This window comes from Eutrema salsugineum, unplaced genomic scaffold (genome assembly GCF_000478725.1).
Source record: "Eutrema salsugineum unplaced genomic scaffold, Eutsalg1_0 scaffold_6, whole genome shotgun sequence".
NCBI lineage: Eukaryota > Viridiplantae > Streptophyta > Magnoliopsida > Brassicales > Brassicaceae > Eutrema > Eutrema salsugineum.
Window position 1 is genome coordinate 9,632,743 of NW_006256547.1, and position 21,075 is coordinate 9,653,817.

Consider the following 21,075-nt stretch of genomic DNA (forward strand, 5'->3'; position numbering starts at 1 on the left):
ATTTAGTGGTAAAAAATAAATTTTTGCCTCCAACTAATTTTTTTTCTTGTCTATAAACTTATCCTTCCAACTAATATTTTTTCTAGATCCGCCACTGTGTTGGTGTAAGTCGAATCACAAATCTTCTTGAAAAACTCTTCTTGAAAAACTCTTCTTTTGAAATCATAACTTCTATGTTAATCACGATAAATTTAGAGATCAGTTGTGAAAATAACTGTTAGGAAGTGAGTTTGTGTGAAGCTATTATTCATTCCACCGTAGACTAGGATAATAACCGTAACTTGATCAATTAGGCACTGTCAAAATTTATTCTTCGAAAAGTCGTCTATAAAATCAACCGTGGCAACTTTGTAAGTTGGGACTGTGGCATTTACTACATTTGCAGTATAAAAATTTAATTCTTATAGACAAAATTTGAATACACTAATGGTCTCTAGCGGGCCGGCCCGAAATTGACCCAAATCGGGTTCCTTAATGAAGCCCTTCAAATTTCCAAAATTTTCACACTTTCTCTGACCGATTTACAAAGCCAGAGAGAGAGAGAAAGAGAGAGAGAGAAAAAAAAAAAAAAACACAACTGCAAAGAGTATGGCGACCGAGGATGTTAACGAAGCCCTTGCGGCGGCCGAACAACCGCCGATAGAGACAACGGAGAAGCAATCTCACAAGCTCGAAAGAAAGTGGAGTTTTTGGTTCGATAACCAATCCAATCCTAAGAAAGGCGCCGTTTGGGGAGCTTCCCTTCGTAAAGCCTATACATTCGACACCGTCGAAGATTTCTGGGGGTTTGTGTTTTTTGTTCACCTCCTTGATTTCCTCAAATTTCTAGGACTTTTTGTATCGTTTCATATTGTTATCGATTAATTTCTGTCTTCGATCTGAGATTTTCCGTAAAAGCTGGTTTTAGATCTTAGTTGTGAATGGCTTCCTTGATTTCTTCAGAATCCAGCGTTTGTGTACCGATTGGAAATCTCTAGTGTTATAATCGGCGATGCTTTTCATTGAAATCTGAATGATGATTTTGGTATGGGCTTTTGCAGTTTGCACGAGACTATATTTAAACCTAGCAAATTGACACCGAATGCTGATATTCACTTGTTCAAAGCTGGTGTTGAGCCAAAGTGGGAAGATCCAGAGTGTGCTAATGGCGGAAAGTGGACATATGTTGCTACCAATGACAGGAAGAGAGATTTGGACAAGGCTTGGCTTGAAACTGTATAATCTTCTAGCCCTTTTAACTGTTTTGTGTGTTTCAGACAATATTGTAAGCATTAACTTGCATCCTTGTACTGACGAGTTTTTCTCTCGTGTAATCGGCAGTTGATGGCTTTAATTGGGGAGCAATTTGATGAGGCGGATGAGATTTGTGGTGTGGTTGCTAGTGTGCGCCAAAAGCAAGACAAGGTCTCTTTGTGGACAAGGACGAAATCAAACGAAGCTGTTCTGGTATGATGCTTTTCTTCTCACTGTGTACATTGATGATGTTGGTGTGCTCTTTATGTATACGATTGCTGTTTTTCTTTTCCTAGTTTTAATCTGGTGAGATCTCCGAATTTTGTTTGGTTTATCTTGTTCCGTGTTTTACTTACTGGTGGTGTACAAAGACGTGTGCTCATACAATAGCTAGTTTGGTTGAATGTTGTTGATTATATAAAAGTACAATAGTAGAAGCTGATGAATTTATAGAAAATGGTACCATTCAAAACGAAAATCTCAATGATATACGTAGAACGGACTCATATCTTGTTGATTTGCTGTCTATCCGTGGGAGTTTTGCCATCTTCTGATGATTTAGATAGTCCTACTGCTTTGGATTACCATTCAATTGTAAAATAGTAGGGTTATATATATTTGCTTAACGATATATATAGATATCTATTAAACCAGCCTTTTGTAGAATGTTGGCAGTATAAACATAGTAAAAGCTTATTTTATGAACCAATCTGATGAAATTATAACTTTTTTTGTTTGTTATTGTAATTCCAGATGGGTATTGGGAAGAAGTGGAAGGAGATACTTGACGTCACCGACAAGATAACTTTCACTAACCTTGTAATTAATTCTCCACATAGAAAGCTAATCTTTCTCTTTTTTGTTCATGTCTATCCTCTCACGAAGCTCATCAATCCGTGGTCTAATATTATATGCAGGTGGATGATGCTAGAAGAGTTCGGTTCAGTGTCTGAAGAGAAGGCACAACTGTGTGAGACATGAGTAAGATGCAATATGGCTATTTGTCTTGCAATGATTTGGTCGGTTTACTCAAATAGCTGAGACCTTTAAGGATACTGACTTTGAGTTGTAACTCTACAAAAGTTTTTTGTTTCGTTAAAATCAATTTTCTTAAAATCAAGTTCAGTTCTATAAATCCTTTTGCAAGCAGCGTCAATTTTTGGACAACTAGAGAGTACTACTGTCTTTCGTAAGACCCTTTTAATATTTAAGGTTTTGATTATTGAAAGAGTGATACCAGTACTTTTTGAAAGTATAATGTCCAAAACAGATATACATTCTTTTCTTCTTTTGAGACAAATGACTGTTTTAATATTTTTATCTTTTTTCTTCACATATCTTTATAATTATTTGTTGATATTTATCTATTCTTTAAAAAATAATTGAATAATTATTTTGATATTATAAATTATGAAAATTTTTTTTTAATATTTTGATACCCATTTTATATTTTTTAATTTAAATTATTTATTGTTTATTGATAAACACATATATATGTATATAGTAGCGTCCACATGGACATAAATATTCTATGCAATTATATAAATATATATATATACATATGTATTTATATAGTATTATACACGTGAACAAAAATATATGGATATCTATATAATTATTTAGATATATATAGTAAAAACTCTATAAATTAATAATGTTGAGATTTTAATATTTTATTAATTTATAGAATTATTAATTTATAGATTTTGACTAAAAATTATAATAATTATTTACTTAGTTTTTAAATTCATAGTCTTTAAAAATTTCCATTTATTTGTAAAAGAATTTTTCCTTTCATTGTATTTTTCTTGATTTTTTTTATAGTTTACATATTTTCCATATTGTTTTAAATTCTTTTTTTCTTTATATTTCCATATTACTGTATTTTGTGCATAGCTAAAAGACCCACTACTTTTACTTTCATGTATTTTCATTACTAAAAAATACGTTTTGCTCTCCTTCTTTGCGTTTACAATGCCTCCTCATCTAAAAAATGTTTTAAAAGCAACTATGACGGATAAAATTCGCAAAGAATTATGTGAGTACAAGAGAGATCATCCTGCATGCACTCAAACTGCATTGAGGAAAAGTTTAATTTAAAAATTAGTCAAGGTACAATCTCAAACACACTCAAACGATCAGCGGATTATCTTTCAATCGACCTAGAAGGAGGAAGAGATATCAAACGACACAAACCAGCAAAATTTCTAGATATGGAGAAAGTGGTTTTTGAGTGGTTTCTCCAATATCAAGATCGAGTGAATATGACTGGCGAGTTAATTTTGGAGAAAGCAAGAGAAATAATGAAACTTGTATACCCTCAAGAAGAAGCTCACCAACTTTCTCCAGGTTGGCTTGGAAAGTTTAAGTTACGACATGGTATCAGATCCTTTCGTCGTTTTGGAGAAAGTGGTTCAGTTGACATACAAGACATGGTGAAGAAATTGGAGGCTATAAGGGAAAAAATAGATAGCTTCCCCAAGATATATGTTTTTAATATGGATGAAACTGGTTTGTTTTATAGGTTACAAGCTGATCATTCTCTCGCTACAAAACAGCTTGAAGGAAAAAAAGTAAGACAAAGAAAGGCTAACAATTGTTATTTGCTGCAATGAAGATGGCTCTGAAAAAATTTCCTTATGGATTATTGGAATATATGCAAAGCCACGCTGTTTCAAGAATATAAACATGACTGATTTGGATTATCACTACCGTTCCAACAAAAGAGCTTGGATGACTAGTGTGATTTTTAAAGAGTATATCTGCTGGTTTGATAAGAAGATGCATGTTAGAAAAGTTTTGTTTGTGATAGATAATTGTCCAGCACATCCAAAAAATATTGAAGGACTACAAAATGTTGAGCTGTTTTTTTTGCCACCCAACATGACATCAAAAATTCAACCTTGTGATGCTGGAATAATAAGAGCTTTTAAGATGCATTATCGTAGAAGACTTTACCGTCATATATTAGAAGGCTATGAGTTAGAACAATCTGATCCAGATAAAAGTTAATGTTTTGGATGCTATCAATTTTGCAGTAGCGGCTTGGAATGTTGATGTTAAGCAAAAGACAATAGAAAATTGCTTTAAACACTGCAAAATTCGTTCATCAGATGCCACATCAGATACTTTAGAAGATGACTCTACTTGTGAATTAGACATGCATGAACTTGATGCTGTGATTAATAATCTCAGCTATCGTAATAGAATGGATGTCAATAGTCTACTTGATTATCCTGGTGAGAATGATACATGTTCAAAAGTTCAGAGTTTAGAAGAAATTATGGCTGCCATTATTCTCAATGCTGATGATGAAGTTGAAGATGATATGATACCTGTGGAAGTAGTTACCCGTAACGAAGCAATTATCGCGTCTAGAACTCTTCATAATTTTTGGATGCAGTTCGAGAAGACAACACCAGAAGTTTTTGAAGCAATGAGAAAAATTAGAGATGAACTCCAAAAAGATTTTATTTTTAAGAAAAAAAAGCAACACTAGATTCATATTTTAGTAGGTTATCTTAGTTATATATATATTTAAATAAGTTTTTATCTATAATTATTAATTTATGATTTTAAGGGGACTATATATTTACATAGGAGTTTTCTTAAAATTATTATTTTATTATCTTATCGATTTTTATTAAATTTTGAACTGACCTAACTTGGAACCGCAAAAATTTATTAATTTGTAATATTTATTAATTTATAGAATTTCTATTGTATATGTATATCCACGTACATAAAGTATAGATTGTTGTAACTATATAGATACACATGTATATTTACATATGTATCCATATAGTTATATATATATATAGACAATTATATAAATATATATGTATATTGTTGGGGTCGGTTTCCACCCCAAGCGGATAAAACCATCTCAAAACAACTAAGTATGGAAGAAAGACAAATTGGCCGAGCCGTCCACAAAACATAGGCCGAGCTGCCCTACGAAGTTAGTGGGTTGAGCTGTGCTCACCAAGACAAGTGGGGAGAGCCGTGGAGACAGATCAGTGGGGAGAGCCGTAAGAAGGACGAAGAGTGGGCCGAGCCGCACTTCAACGTGGTTGGGTCGAGCCGCGCCTCGGTAATTTAGACCAAGACGCGTTTCAGCATGCTCGGGCCGAGCCGCGCCTCGGCGAGGTGGACCAAGCCACATCTCAACTCGAATGGCGGATGGGCCGAGCCGTGGAGAAGGTTAGATGGGCCGAGCTGCGAGAGGAATGGTGAGCGGGCCTAGCAGCGCAAGAGAAGGCATGGGCCAAATCGTTTCCCTATGTGTTGGGCCGAGCCGGTTTTCCAAAATGGGCCGAACCGAGGCTATGGAAGTCGAAAGCCCACAGAAGCCCTAGGTGAAGTATTATGACGGTGGCCGCACGAAGCGATAAGGAAATATGCCTAAAATCTCTCTCGAGATTCTCGGAGAGGCGGTTTAAGAAGTTAGTATAAATAAGAGATTTCTACGTTTCATTATGGAACTTTTTGGCAACCCTAAGCAATAAGAGCAAAATACTTTCTCAGCAACAAAAACTTTCCCTGGATCTTACTGTTCTTGCGATCAACCCTAGGAGTTTCCGATCCCTTAAGTTTTCCTTAATAAATTTTTGGTTGTGCGAGTTTTGGCTCACACAATTTGGCGCCGTCTGAGGGGAAACAAAACTTTCTTACTCTAAAATCGACAAGACTTTAAGATCCGAAGAACATGGCGAGCAACACCCACGATGATAACAACAACAGCGGTAACGGCGCGGAGAAAGACGCTCCGGCATCGGGCACAACGACGGCAACTGCCGAAACCCAAGAGGAGATGCGAAACATGATGGCTGCGTTGATGAAGAAAATCGACGAACATGACAAAAGAAACAAGGCGATTACGGAGAGGCTCGACGCGATGGCAGCTGAGCGACTACACCCAACTTGGAGAGTCGGAATTCCCGATCCGATGGATGGAATCCAGAGACGCTTCGATTTCTCAACACCTGCAGAAGCCTCAGGGAGCGGCGCAAGAAACCCCTCGGCTCCTCCAATGTTTCGTCCCCTCGACGAACAGACTTCCGCGGCAACCCGAGTCAACATGACCGAGCCGCCTCCACTCCGCCGGAACTCAAGGCGACAAGCCGGCGAGGAAGAGAATGATGCGATCGACGTGGACGCCCAGCAGAACGACAGAACCACGAATCCGCAACAAACCAGCTCGGCTCGGCAAATAAGTCAAGAAGAGCTCGCCTCAGCACTAAACGGCGTTCGAACTGACGAAGTCTCTGATCCCACTCGCGGCGACAACCCAACCGAGGAGGAAGAAAACCTCCAATGGATCGAGCAGGAAGAGCACGAAGATGAGCCGAGGAGGGAAGAGCGGGAGCGACCCCCCCCCCCAATCAAAGGGAATGACTCACGCACAAACTCTCGAACTCAAAGAGCTGCGAGCCTCAATGGCTCGGACAGTAGCTGAAATACGCGCCATAAAGTCCCAAGTGCACAACGCAACAAGCGCCGCGCCCGAAATCGACCGAATGTTTGAAGAAACTCAGAGAACTCCATTCACTGCAAGAATCACGGAGGCCAGGATTCTTGAGCCAGAGAAGGTGAGAATCCCGTTCTACGAAGGAACAACCTATCCGAAAGCACACATCACAGCGTTTCGAATAGCAATGGGACGAGCCTTCACAAAGAACGCCGCCAAACTGACCGAGCGGGAAGTAGATGCCGGATACTGCCTGCTCTTCGTGGAGCATCTTAAGGGGGCCGCACTCGAGTGGTTTTCAAGACAGGAACGCAATTCAATCGGCAGTTTTCAACAGCTCTCCACCCTGTTCCTTAAACAATACTCGATGTTTATGGACAGAGGCACATCTGATGCCGACCTGTGGGCACTATCCCAAGGACCAAACGAACCGCTTCGGGATTACATGGCAAGATTCAAGGCAGTCGTGTCCAAAATTGAAGGGATAAGTGACAAGGCCGCACTCGAGGCTCTGAAACGATCTTTGTGGTACAAATCCGAGTTCCGACGGGAGATGGCACTCAACACGCCACAAACAATTCAAGACGCTTTACACCGGTCATCGGACTTCGTCGTAAACTAGGAGGAAATGAAGAATTTGGACGAGCAGTACGAAGCAACGAAAGCAGCAATCCGAATCTCAATTTTGCCGCGCCCCGCGAAGAAGGGTAACCCATCGAACAACACAACAACGCAGAGCTCAGACGAACCTAGAAGCGGAGGTGCCCATAACTATCAGGTAGGCACCGGACGCGGAAGAGGAGAGCCGCGCAACAACACTTGGGTACGAAAGTCCGCCAACTACGACGAGAAGGCTTTCTGCGAGTATCACCAGACCTACGGGCACTCAACGACACAATGCCAAACTTTAGGAGAAAAACTCGCGGCTAAGATGGCGGCGGGAGAGCTCCAAAACGCGGTCAACCTCAAAGACCTCGTCCCTAATGAATCACAAGAAAGAGCAGAGCCGAGCGGCGCGGCTGAACCCGCGAATCCTCCCCGACGAGGCGATAACTCCAAGCGTGACAGGAGAGGCGAACCCGAAGAGCGACCCGAGCTGAGGCAAAGGATCAATATGATCATGGGTGGATCTCAATACTACCAAGACACTGTGTCCTCCATCAAAGCCTATCAACGCCGAGCCGAAACGAAGGAGAATTGGACAGAACCAACCGACATCCCAAATACAGTGATCTCCTTTGCCGAGGAGGACATTGCAGGAATCGATAGACCCCACAACGATCCGTTGTTAATTGAGTTAACAATCAGGGATCATGACGTAGCAAGGGTCTTCATCGATACTGGAAGCTCGGTGAACGTCATCTTCAGGGAGACACTCAGAAGGATGGGAATCGACCTCTCCGAAGTGGAAGCAATCCCCAAACCTCTAACCGGATTTTCAGGAGAATTGACGATGACCATGGGAACGATCAGGCTCCCCGTGGTGGCTGGCGGAGTCACTAAGATCGTCGAATTCTGCGTCACATATCACCCGGCAATCTACAATGTGATTATGGGAACTCCATCGATCAACGGGATGAGGGCGGTAACCTCCACCTATCATCTCTGCCTCAAATTTCCAACTCCAGCGGGTGTAAAAATGATCTGGGGGAGTCAGAAGGAGTCACGAATGTGCTGCCTAGCAGAGCACAAGCTAAGGAACCCCGTCACCGACGCGCGAGCAGACACATACCGCAAAAAGATGAAGACAGACCGAGAGCCGGCGAACGAGCTCTCGAAACTCTTATAGCAATTACAGATCGCGGAGAGCCGCGAAACTCGCGCCGAGCCGGTATGTGATGCGGTGGACTCGGTGTGCATAGACGAGGCGCGTCCGGAGCGATGCGTCGAAATTGGAACAAAACTAGAAGAGCCTCTGAGAAGCGAACTCCTTTCCCTCCTCAAGGAGAACACCAACACTTTTGCCTGGACAGCGGAAGATATGCCAGGCATAAGCATCGACGTAACCTGTCACGAGCTATGTCCCCCATACTCTCTGGAATGCCAAGATATGTCCATGTACCTCCGTCTTTTGTAGTTCCAAGAATTTGTTTCAATTCCTGTTGTATTTCCTCCAAGACCATATGTCCGAATTGAACTGATGATTTCTCAAAATTGATTTGTTGGCCCGAAACTCCCTCATACTGTCTGAGAATACTTAGTATTTTTTGGCATTCTTCCTTGTTTGCTTTGCAAAAGAATAGACTATCATCCGCAAAAAGTAGATATGATACTGATGGGCTTGCTCTTGCTATCTTAAGACCTGTTAACAACTTCTCATCCTCAGCTTTCCTTATGTCGGCAATTAAAACTTCCGTACATAGGATAAACAAATATGGCGAAAGCAGATCTCCTTGACGGATTCCCCTCCCTGGAGTTATGTGCCCCCGAGGCTGTCCATTTAGAAGAACTTTGTATCTTACAAATGTAATGCACCGCATCATCCATATTATCTATATCTCCGCAAAATCAAATCTCCGTAATAAATGTTCAATGAAAGACCATTCAACTCTATCATAAGCTTTACTCATATCCGTTTTAATTGCTATGTATCTATTTTTGCACGATGGATTTGTCCATAATCCATGGAACATCTCTTGGGCAATGAGAATATTATCTGAAATCAACCGTCCGGTCACAAAGGCCGATTGGGTTTTCGAGATCAAGCCTGGTAATAGACATTTCAGTCTCTGATAGAGTAGTTTAGAAATGATCTTATAGCCGACGTTTCATAAACTAATAGGCTGTAATTATGTCATTTTCGTGTGTCTTTCCGTTTTTGGAATTAGACAAATATTTGTCATATTTAACCTCTTGTCAAATTCCCCAGAATCCAAGAAACCGTTGACTAAAGTGCAGTCATTCCGTCTGGTCCTGGGGCTTTATCCGGATTTATCATAAATAACGCACTACGGACCTCCTCCTCTATAGCCCTAGCGGTGAGCATCGCGTTGTGACTATCCGTGATTAAAAGCTTTATCTCTCTTAATGCTTCTTCGAACTCCGATGGAGAAGTTGAAGTGAATAATTCATCGAAATAATTAACTGCCACCTGTTCAATCGCTTTGTCCGAAGTGACCCATGTGCCTGCTGTATTGTGTAAACCAATAATACGATTTCTCGCTCTCTGTTGTTTGAATTTTGCATGGTAGAATTTTGTATTTTTATCTCCAAGTAAAGTTCATTTGGTTCTACTTTTTTGTTGCCAGAATAATTCCTCGTCTTTATATGATTCTCTTAGCTTTTAAGTGACCGCTATTACTTCCTCTTCTGATCGTGTGCCATCATTTTGAATTTCCTTTAAAACCCGTTTCAGGTCATCAATCTTTTCTCGACCATATGGTTTAAGATTAAATCTCCAGTTAGATATTTCTCGACGACAATTCCTAATTATGTCCACAAATAAGGTTTACGCTCCTCCATGATTCAAATCCCAACCTTTAACAATAGTGTCCATAATACCCTCTTGCCCTAGCCATCTTTTATCGAATCTAAATTGAGCTTTCTTACGAGAAAGCTTATCCGCTATTGTAGCAACTATTGGTTTATGGTCCGATCCAATCATTGCTAGATATCGACCAATGAATGTGTGAATATATCATGCCAATTCTCATTAGCTAAAGCCCGATCCAACTTGCATCTAACCAATTTTGAATTCCTCCTTCCTCGCCAAGATATTGTATTTCCTAAACATGGAAATTCCAGAAAGCCACAGTCTCGTATCATAGTGTTAAAAGACACAAATGTAGAGGCATTTCTTAGTGGTCCGCCTTGTTTCTCATTATTCCCGGTTATCTCATTTAAGTCTCCAATTATAAGCCAGGGTTCCATTCGTGTAAGACTTATTCTTCTTAAACGTTCCCAAACTTGGTCCCGTAATTTTGGAACTGGATCTCCGTAAATAAAAGATAGATATACATTTTTCCGATAATTTTTGCCTCAGCATCAATTATTCTGTTATTCGAAAAAAGAATAGTAACATCCAAAGAATTGTCATAAAAAAGATCAAGACCACCACTAGCTCCGCACGGTTCAACTGTGTACAATTTTTTATAACCAAAATGGAATTGAAATTTTTGTAGAAAATTAAATTCTTGTGTAGTTAGTGAAAGAAATAAAAATTCTGGCCTATGCTTCTTCCAAATTTCCCAAAGATAGCTTATTGTCCACCAACTCCCAAAACCTTGGCAATTCCAACTAAGTATCCTCATCAATCACCCGAGGTTTTGTGTCTTTCTGTCTCATTTTCTGGTTTAAGGGACCCTTGACAGATGGCTTTTTACGAGGGGAGACCAAAACCAACCGCTTCTTGGTGCTTCCTCCAATCACCGATGTGTTACCTTTTATAATCTTCTTTTTTGCTCCAGGTTTGTCTCCTTTGATTTCCAGCCTCGACTCCACTTTTTCCTTAGCATCCTCCCGGTTTGGTTATGTTTCTGTCTCGACAATGTCCTCTCCTCCCCTCTCCGTATCATCTTGAGCCGAGTTCATGATAAACTCACCTTCTTCCTGCTCCAAGTAATCTCGCTCCACATCTGAGGTCAACTGAGCGTCTCCTGATTCCATGACCGAATCTATGTGTTGCTTTTATCCTTCATGTTCAAGAATCACCTCTTGAAAATTTCCTGCAACACTACTATCAATATCAAAGTCCATCAAAGAGTCATCATTGTTCAACAGCTGTTCCCATTCATTAGCTGTTGCCCCATCGCTCTCCAACATCTTTCCATTCTCAACTGTGCTCATCACACCCTCATTAGTCACCATCTGCGCAACTGTCTCCTCCCTAGTGTGACCTTTGTTATCTCCAAATTCCAGACTCTTCCTCACCTTGTTCTGCGCCTGAATAGCCTTAATCCCTTCTGATACTTCCGCCTGATCCGATTCAGACATTCTCGTATTGGTTGCCTGATACTTAGGCTTTTTTACAGCCTCTGAGGATACCGCTAAACGCTGTTATAGCTCTTTTGGGTGGACATAGCTGGATGGTCTTCCACCTCTAAACGATCCTTCACCGTACCGACGGTCACCTTTTCCTTTGTAATATCGATGGCCTTCTTCCAATTGTGCTTGTTTCACCTCCTCGTTGTACTCATACATTTTTCCTTTACCTCTACTCTAGGCCCCGTGAGATTGTGTGGAACTCACATTCCAAATTGATAGTAGGTTTTTAGCCTACTAAGGTCAATTAACCTCTTGTGTTGTAGCACTTGAGGGTCAATCCAAATGGAGAGATTCTAGACACTAAGACTATAAGGATCAATTCTTAATCCAAGTCTAAAGAAACACGTTGGTGATTAAGTGATCTAAAAACATAAAGCAAACAAGAACAAACAGTAATTAAGAATTAAACAAGCAAACTAGACAAACAAAACAAAGACTCAAATTCAAAATAAGAGAAAGCTAAACCTCTAGATGTGGTCATTGATCAGGGTGCTTTCAATGCTTAATTCATGATGCTAAGAAAACAATGCAACCCTTGCAATTCTTTAGTCTAGACTTCCAATTCAGATTAATTCATTCTCATGACAGAAATCCCTTTGTAAATTACTTAATCAAGACTAATTCCCATTAGTGAATAAGCAATTAACAAGCTTAAGGTTCCAAGTCTAATATGACCAAACAGCCTCTTTGTGCATCATGTTAAGAGCTAAGAAAGACTGAATCTTATACAGAAAGATAAAGCAAGCATCACATGATCTCAAATTCCAATCAACTTAGAACTCAAAGCAAGACCATTTCTTTCCCAAGACAATGATCACTATACTAATCATCATTCAAACCTAACTCTCATTAGTGGTAATGATCAATATGCATTAACAAACAGTTCTAATATGTCATTTATGCTTCAAAAAAACATTTCCATGGCATTTAAAACATAAACCCTTAAGTTAGCTCATTCAGGCATTTCATCAAACACCTTGTGGGTGGAGAAGTGCCTAAGTTCTAGATCAAGCTTATAATGAGATATCTAGCATTAAGAGCAGCTAACTAAGGAAAGGAAATGATAATCTAGAACCTAAACATCATAAATCAAACATCAAAGCACCCTAATCTACACACGTAGAAGCTTAAAAGAAGACTACTCACTAATCATGCTTAACACACCTAATCTTTTGCAAGAGATGATGTTAAACATGATTAGGAGCAAAGATAAGAAGATGAGATGATAAGAAACAGCTTTAGATTGATTCAATCCTCTAGATATCTCTTAAAAAACTCGTTTTTGACTAAAGGGGAAAAGAAAACAAAGAGATAATAAAGCTTAAGTCTTGGGAAAAAACCCTAAAAAGCATATATAGTGTCTCTTGCGGACCAGGTCAGCCCAGGACAAACTGGGTACTGACCCGGCTTCAAATGGGTCATGTCTCAAGTGTGCGACATGGTCAGGTGCTTCCCAAGTCGCAGGCCTAAGTCGCACAGCTATAGAAACAGGCTTGTGCACCTTAAATCCTTCAGCCCCAGTCGCATGTCTATCTAGGTGTAAACTGCGAGTGTTTGTGCTGTTCAGGCTTTCTTCTCTTCAACTCGCACAACCAAGACGCATTCTGGAGATAATATGTGTGTGAGTTGGTCCTCCTTTAGTCCCAAGTCGCAGGCCGAAGTCGGTGTAATTTGCGAACACATGTGCTACATGTTTCCACTTCATGTCCAACTCGCAGGCCTATCTCGCACAGCATTGTGGACTTAGTCAATTTTGTATCTAGAAGTCTCTACCTTGCTCAGAGACTCCTTACACTCATCTATAAAGTCGCAACTTGTTTCTATAGTATGAACATTCATGGTGCGAGTTAATCAAGTCGCACACCCAAGTCGCATCATTTCTCATTTTCTCGGAGCACTCCGCGTTTGATGCATCATAACTCCTGGAATACTGGTCCAAATGCCTTGATTCAAACTCCAGTGGCAAGGCAGCTCAATTATCTAGAATGTTTATGAAGATTACAAGTGCTTCAAATGGATGGAAGGGTTCCTGGAGGGTTGATCTTTGACGTGCATTGCACGGGTCCAAATTGGCTTCTAGACATGTGTCCATTCCAGAAACGGTATCTTCTTGGTCATAGCTCCAAATTGAATGATCTCAAACGTTCTGGAAATAGGACTAAAATATATTGAATCTTGATGAAGGTCCTGTAAACTGAATCGATCTGGAAGTGCATCTTCCCTCGCAATCTTTGGAGCTCATCGGGTCGGTCTAAAACGGTGGCGAGACAGGTGTGTCTTCCGGTGAGCTTAACGCTCTGATCACAACTCCAAATCAAATTATTAAACCTGATCTGGATCCGTTATTCAGTCTTCTCCAACTTTCATGAAGACCCTGTAAACCAAATCGGAGGGAAGGCTTCCCAGTAACGACGTCTTTGAGGCGTATCGGATTTCTCCGGAATAAGTACGAGACATGTTCGTCTTCCGGTAGCCATATCTTTCAGCTCAGTCCTCCAAATGCCCTGATTCGAACTCTTCTGGGTTATTGACTCAATTATCGCCAACTTTCATGAAGACCTCGACAGCAAGACCTTCCAGTAACGTGATTTCTGAGATGTATCTGCACCCAAGATTTTTGGCCGAGAAACTTAACCTCCAGTACGTGTTTTTGGCCGAGAGATCTACCCTCAGGAAGGATTTTGGCCGAGAATCTTCGACCATCAGTACAGCATTTTGCCCAGAACCTCAAAATTGCTCCTCTACACCATTTTTGATTATTTCAACTCCATTTCTTCATCTGAATCACATTCTCCACTCCAAATAAGCTTCATAAGCACCTGTTTAACACTCCAAACTATGCAAAACTCTTTTGGACCTAATGAAATCTCTAAAGTCCTAAAACAATGCCTAAAGACCTAAAATGTATGGAAATAAGACATGATTTGGACTTAAATATGTACACTAAATGATGCAATTTATGAATATATCACTCACATTCCTCCCTTCTTCATTCCTTCCATGATTCCCATTAACACCAGTAGAACCATGTGTAACAGCTGCTTTGTAAGAAAACGCACCAGTGTTTTTCCTTGATTCATCATGGTCCTCTTCATGCGCCTTCCATTCCATAGAATCTGTCCGAGTAGGACATATTTTCTGGTAATGGCAAAGGCTGAAACAAATCCTGCAATACCCGAATAGCTTTTCATACCGGAGGAACACTGTGGTCTCCTCTCCCCCATGAAACTCCACCTCCGTCTCGAAGCATAGTGGCTGCATAGCATCGATCACGACCTGGATTTTTCCTTCGTCCAGGTTCACCGCCTTTACATCACCTAACGCTTTTCCGATGGTCTGCAAAGTTGGCTCAGCCCAAAAGTGAAGAGGGATACCGATGATTCTCACCCAGAACATAATCGATGAAGGATATTTTGGATCAACAACTGGTGCCCACCTCTCAATTGAGAGCATCCAGTAGTCAAAGTGAAATGGCTCCATCTTCATGACTTCTGTAATATCCTCTTCACGTTCAAAGTCAAACTGGAACCTTCCAAGTCCTAGACCCGCTCCTGCTACCCTTTCTTCAACCTTCCATATGCGTGGAAACATATACAGCAATGCTTTCATATCTTACACCGGAGGGTTCATGCATCTTCCAATCAAGGTCTTCAAATATCCTTGTATGAGTTCCGAGTTATCAAAATGGGGCACCGTAATCTTCATCTTCTTCGAAGATACCGCAATCTTCTTTCCGGAAGCTGTTTGTTTCATTAGGTTGCTTTGAGACATTCTCTTAAGAAAAAAATTCAGACCAAAAAACACCGTGAGATTGAGAAGAACTGATGAATGTTTATTTGGTGAATTTGCTTTGTCCTTCTTCGCCTCTTTATATGGTTAATACCCCACAGTATACCGAGAAGATAGTGATTCTGAATCGTTAATTTATCATCCAAATAACCCGATTTTGATTTGCTGAAATCAAATCTCCGAGATTCTACCTTTTTCCTAATCTTCATGGATCCAGTATCTTCGCAACTCTGCTGTATCATTCCTGATCTTCTATCAATCCCTGGAAATTGACTAGATCCATTCCCTAAATAAGGGCCACACCTTTTGATTTGATGAATTGTATTTGCTTTACTCTTATTTGAGTTTCTGAAAATCCATCGGGTCCACCTAGAAATTGTGTCCGAGCTGCAGTTTCCATATCCTTTCTTCCTCCAGATCAGTAGCAAACCAGATTGATAATCGTCTCAACCGATTCGTTCAACTTCAATCATTACTTCCTGTAGATCTCCCCCTTGAATCAATCTGAATAACCAAACCAAATCCATTTCCCTTTCCCAAGATACCTCTTCCGCTACTATACCAAACCGAATCAATCGCAGATACCACCTTCGATCCATCCTGATTTCAGAATCTTGGTGAAAGATATCCTCCAAAATCACCATTGGAGATATCGTGAAAGACCCATAATTTGTCCGCTTGTACCAGATCCGATCGAAAAAAAGAGAGAGAGTAAATAAAATTATGTTTTTAATCAAATATAACTTGATATTGAACAGTATCGAATTATCCTATAAATTAAATCATCCAAGAGAAGATTTTCCAACTCAATAGAAAACAAACATATCCTCTAAACTATTCTTCTACACAATGATGACTGTCTTTAAACTCCTTAGAAATTATTAGAAAATCTTGTGAACGGGCTACTCGACGATTACCTTAAACTTGGGACTAATTACTGAAATGCTCTTAATGAAAAGATTTTTATACAACACTAGGAGAATACTCGCGTATACACACGGGTTTATGTCATAGAGATAACTTTTATTTGTTTTTATTGATATATTTGTCATTGTATTTTGTTTTTTTATAATAAGATTTTCATATTTAATTAGAGATTTATTTTAGAAGTCCAACCTAAGTAGAATATTTACTGCAATAGATGAGTAATAAATCATTACATGAAGCAGATAATTAAAATGTCAAAGGTAGAAGACATAGTGGAGGAAGAAATATGCGAGTAGTCAACAAGGGGAAGATATAGTAGACGATAGTGATTCCATTTCTAGGGGTTAATGTAACGAAAATGCTTAAATTATGTAAACAACAAAAATAATTTGTTTTAGAAGATGAGGAGTGTTATTATGACGCAATCGTTACATGGATCAATGATTAGTGAAAGACTCAGAAGGAATATTGAACTTGCAAGCAGAGCGGATTAGTTTTTGCACCAAACCATGGGGATTTTGGTTTGGATTATCAATCCTACAGACCATAATTTAGCATTGAATGTTTAATACGATAGTTGGTAGAAATGGATTGAGATCATGAAATTTAATATGCAATAGAAAAGAGAATGAAATCTTTAAACCAAAAAAAAAATATATAGAGAATGAAACCAGTACCGGTCAACTAATATAGAAAACCAACCAGAGGTTTTTGGTTTTTACTGCCTCGTATTATATAATAAATTTCTAATTTGTCCTGCTTATTATAGTATATTTTTTTAGTTTTTAATTTAGGTTTATTATTCAGTTTTTTCTGCTTTTTAAACTTGATATTAGAAATTTTTGGATTCAAAAAATGTATTTGTAGAAGAGATTCTCACAACTTCTTTGTTAAACCCAAGCTTTTTCCTCCACAAAAGATTAACATCCATTTGCAAATTATGACACATCAAATTTTTACATACTTAGCTGGTAATTTTTCACTTAATAAAGGACCAAATTTTAATTTTTCCTGCTTATTATAGTATATTTTTTAGTTTTTAATTTGGGTTTATTATTCAGTTTTTTTCTGCTTTTTAAACTTTTTTTTCTACTCTGCTTTTTAAACTTGATATTAAAAAAATATGGACTCAAACAAATAAAATTATGTATTTTTAAAAGAGATTCTCACAACTTCTTTGTTAAATCCAAACATTTTTCTCCACAAAAGATTAGCATCTATTTGCAAATTATGATATCAAATTTTTACATGTTTAGCTGGTAACTTTTCACTTGATAAAAGACTAAATTTTGTAGATGATGACGTGTTCTATATGTAATGTGAAGTGGTAAATGGTTCAAATTTGAATTATAAATCATTTGGATGATTAGTACACCGACTGAGCAAAGAATTCTGACTATCCCTACTCTAACTCGTTTAAGTCTGCTTTGGGAAGTCTCTTGGACAAAGAATCCAGTCATGGATACAAACAACCAAGGATCCATTAGTTGTTGATTTCTTCTCCTATTTGGATTTGGAAAAATGTTTCAGACTTGTTCAAACGATGAAATAAATAGTATGTTTAGATCCTTGGTTCACAAACGTTACTATGAAAGTATATTTATGAATAACTTTATTTTCTATTACGATCTTTTTGTTTTCAGAATTTCCATATACATAATGGACTTAGCTAAACCAAGTATTAAATTCTCTCAATAAATATTATATATGTACAACGATTTATATAACTAAAGATGCATATCAAATTCCTTTTCTAGTCTTCTACTTCCTTGAATTTTTACTGGCGTATATTAGCGCATATCACCATGAATGAGCTCCTGACCGCAACTCTAACCGCATGAATAACATTGAACTCCAATCTTTATTTTCAATATTTCTGTTTCCACCTAAACACGTAAAATATATGTTATCTTGAACCCAATATTTTTTAAAAAAATACATGTTATCTTGAACCCAATATTTTTTTTTTTAAATTATAGCACCGATCGAGTTCACTGAACTCACAAAAGGCATAAACTAATCCCTAATCACAATGTTCGGAGTCTAATCTGGTTTTACTGATCCAAAATATTTATTCAACTCAAAAACAAAGAAAGAAAAAATTAACCGATTTGGTTACTCTTTCCAAATCGGGACCATTTGAGGTAAGACCTCAGTTTCTTTGAGAAATATGCCAATTCTGAACAATTTGAGCGATTGTGTAGTTATTTTTCTCGATTTAATATGTGAAAACCGAGTATTAATATAAAAACAAGAAAATATGGATTACATTGCTTGAGGCAATACTAATTCTATACACGACTGAATTGGTCAATATAGTTTGTTGTTGCTTCGTTACTCAAAAAATATTTATGATTCTAAGAATTTGAGTAAAAATTTAATATAGGATAATTTTAGGTTAATGTGACAACTCGGTACTACCAAGATAAATAGATTACTAAGATAATTTGTTAAACTGGTCCGACTAGACAGATACAAGGCAGGTGGTGCTAATACTGAGTTTTATAAAGAAAATATTCAGGAGACAATGAGAAATCATACCACAATCTTAAATTTTTCTACTTGAGGATATAATATCGGTGATGATATCTGATGGAAGCAAAAGATCTTGCATGTAAGCGATAACATTAAAGGGATTATCTATGGAGGAGAGAACATAAAAGTTGATAGTGGATACGGTATGCAGGAAGACTGGAGTAGATGAATATATGAAGAAGCTAAAATCGAGTTACCTTCAGGTGCTAGTGAATGACTTTCCTACATGTATTTTTGATGATGAAGACGTTTATCGTTATCTATCGTTTTTGGATACACAGCTATGTAAAAAAGCTTTGCATGTAGAAGTCATAGAAGATCGGTTGCGATGTAGATCTAGTTCATTTGGTGTGAATTTTGGTGTTAATGCTAGTGTCGTCATTGTTCACGCTAGAAATGATGGAGCAAAAAAATAGATGAAGAGCTGATATAGGATGTTGGTATTAGAGATGCTGAGAATGCATCATGTGACCATGTGGATAACAATATTGATTAAGGTGTTGATAACAGTGTTGATAGCTCTGTGGATATGTGTGTGATAGTTGAATATGATGAGATTCTTTGTCTTGCCGAAGGAAGTCAGTGTGTAGATCTGTGGGAAGATGGTACATGTCTTGGATTAATCAAGAGATTGTAATGAATAATATAGTGATAGATTTAGTTCAGAGAGCTTCACACTAGAAATATTTTGGGATCTTAGTAAGAAACTCAGATACGACTCAATGGATGGTACAATGTTGTGCTGTCGGAGAAGGTTGTTCCTGGCATTTACAAGTTGCAAAGGGTGTATATTCAACATCTTTCAAAGTTACCAAATACAATAAGATGCATCAATGCTTTTGGGTGTCAAGTAACAGCTACCGTAGTACCAAACACATACATCTATTAGTTGCATCTCTTGTGAAAGAACAATATCAAGGTCTCTTGACAAAAAAAAAGAAGAATAATATCAAGGTCATTTCCAGACCCCAACTCCTAATGAACTCATAGGTCTGGTTCAAACAAATCTAGGTATGTCAGTATCATATGCTACTACATGGAGAGGGAAAGAGCTAGTGGTTAATGAAGTTTGCAGTAATCTAGAAGAGAGTTTCAAGTAGCTGCCTTGTTATTTGTACATGCTAGAGCAGGCCAATCATGGTACCAAAACGAGATTGTTCTTGGATGAAATTAGAGGTTCAGTTACCTATTTACTGCTCTGGAACTTCCATTGAAGGGTTTAGAAGAATGAGGAAAGTGATCTATGTGGATGCAATGCTTCTAAAAGGCTGGTTATAGTGGTGCGCTAGTTTTTGCCCACGGCTCAGGATCCAAATATCACCATTATTCCATTTCCTTTGATGTAGTTGATGGTGAAAAAGATGTAAGTTGGATTTGGTTTTTTGAAACGTTGAAAATCATTTATTCCGGATAATGCTGGAGTTGGTATTTGTAACTGACAGACATCAAAGCATGATCAAGGAGGTATCTGAAGTGTACCAGAGATCTCAACATTGCTTTTGTATCTTTCAAATGTCGAAGAACATGAGATCCCATGTTCGTCATGTGAAGAAAGAGAATGTTACTCAGAAATTATGTACACATAGACTGAGTTAATGCAAAAGTTTGCTAATTTTTTTAAAAAGTATCCAATCGCAGCTGATGATCTTGAAAATGTACAGGAAAATAACCAAGAGACCATGAACAGCGAGAAAATGGGCACTGCATTATTTTTCCCCAAGAAAGGTACAACATAGACACCAGCAAGTGTAAAGTTGATGAACAATGTTTTTAAGAAAGCAATAAAGTTATCAATATTAAGTGTAATCTATGAGATTCTTGCGAAATTCAGTGAATGATTAACAAACATAGGAAAGATGCTGTATCTTGTTCAGGCACAGCGAAACCGGTGTACTGTGTGGAGAACATATTGCATATCAGATGTGTTGTCGCAACAAAGCTAAGTGATGCTGAGTTAAACAGTTTCCAGTTAGAATCCACGTCTTGCTAAGCTTCGTTGACTGATACCTCAGAACTCCCTCTCCATTAGTTACAACGGCGAGGTTGCCCTTTGCAATAATGTGGGCGGTATCGCTGACTTTTGGGGACAAATTCGGATCGATGCTTTTGAGTTGCCGGAGGTGAAAAATCAAGCTTCC

At 38.6% G+C, this 21,075-nt stretch overlaps 2 protein-coding genes across 2 annotated transcripts; both read left to right on the forward strand.

Moving 5' to 3' along the window:
• The first annotated feature begins 509 nt into the window (after positions 1-509).
• On the forward strand, positions 510-2,455 carry LOC18012225 (eukaryotic translation initiation factor). The gene is made up of 5 exons (XM_006395896.2): positions 510-785; positions 1,041-1,215; positions 1,321-1,446; positions 1,987-2,052; positions 2,151-2,455. The coding sequence occupies exons 1-5, from the start codon at positions 589-591 to the stop codon at positions 2,184-2,186; spliced, it is 600 nt and encodes a 199-aa protein (XP_006395958.1). The 5' UTR covers positions 510-588; the 3' UTR covers positions 2,187-2,455.
• A 4,876-nt stretch (positions 2,456-7,331) lies between these two features.
• Positions 7,332-8,492, forward strand: LOC112083460. The gene has a single exon (XM_024151488.1). The coding sequence runs from the start codon at positions 7,332-7,334 to the stop codon at positions 8,490-8,492; it is 1,161 nt and encodes a 386-aa protein (XP_024007256.1).
• Positions 8,493-21,075: the final 12,583 nt, after the last annotated feature.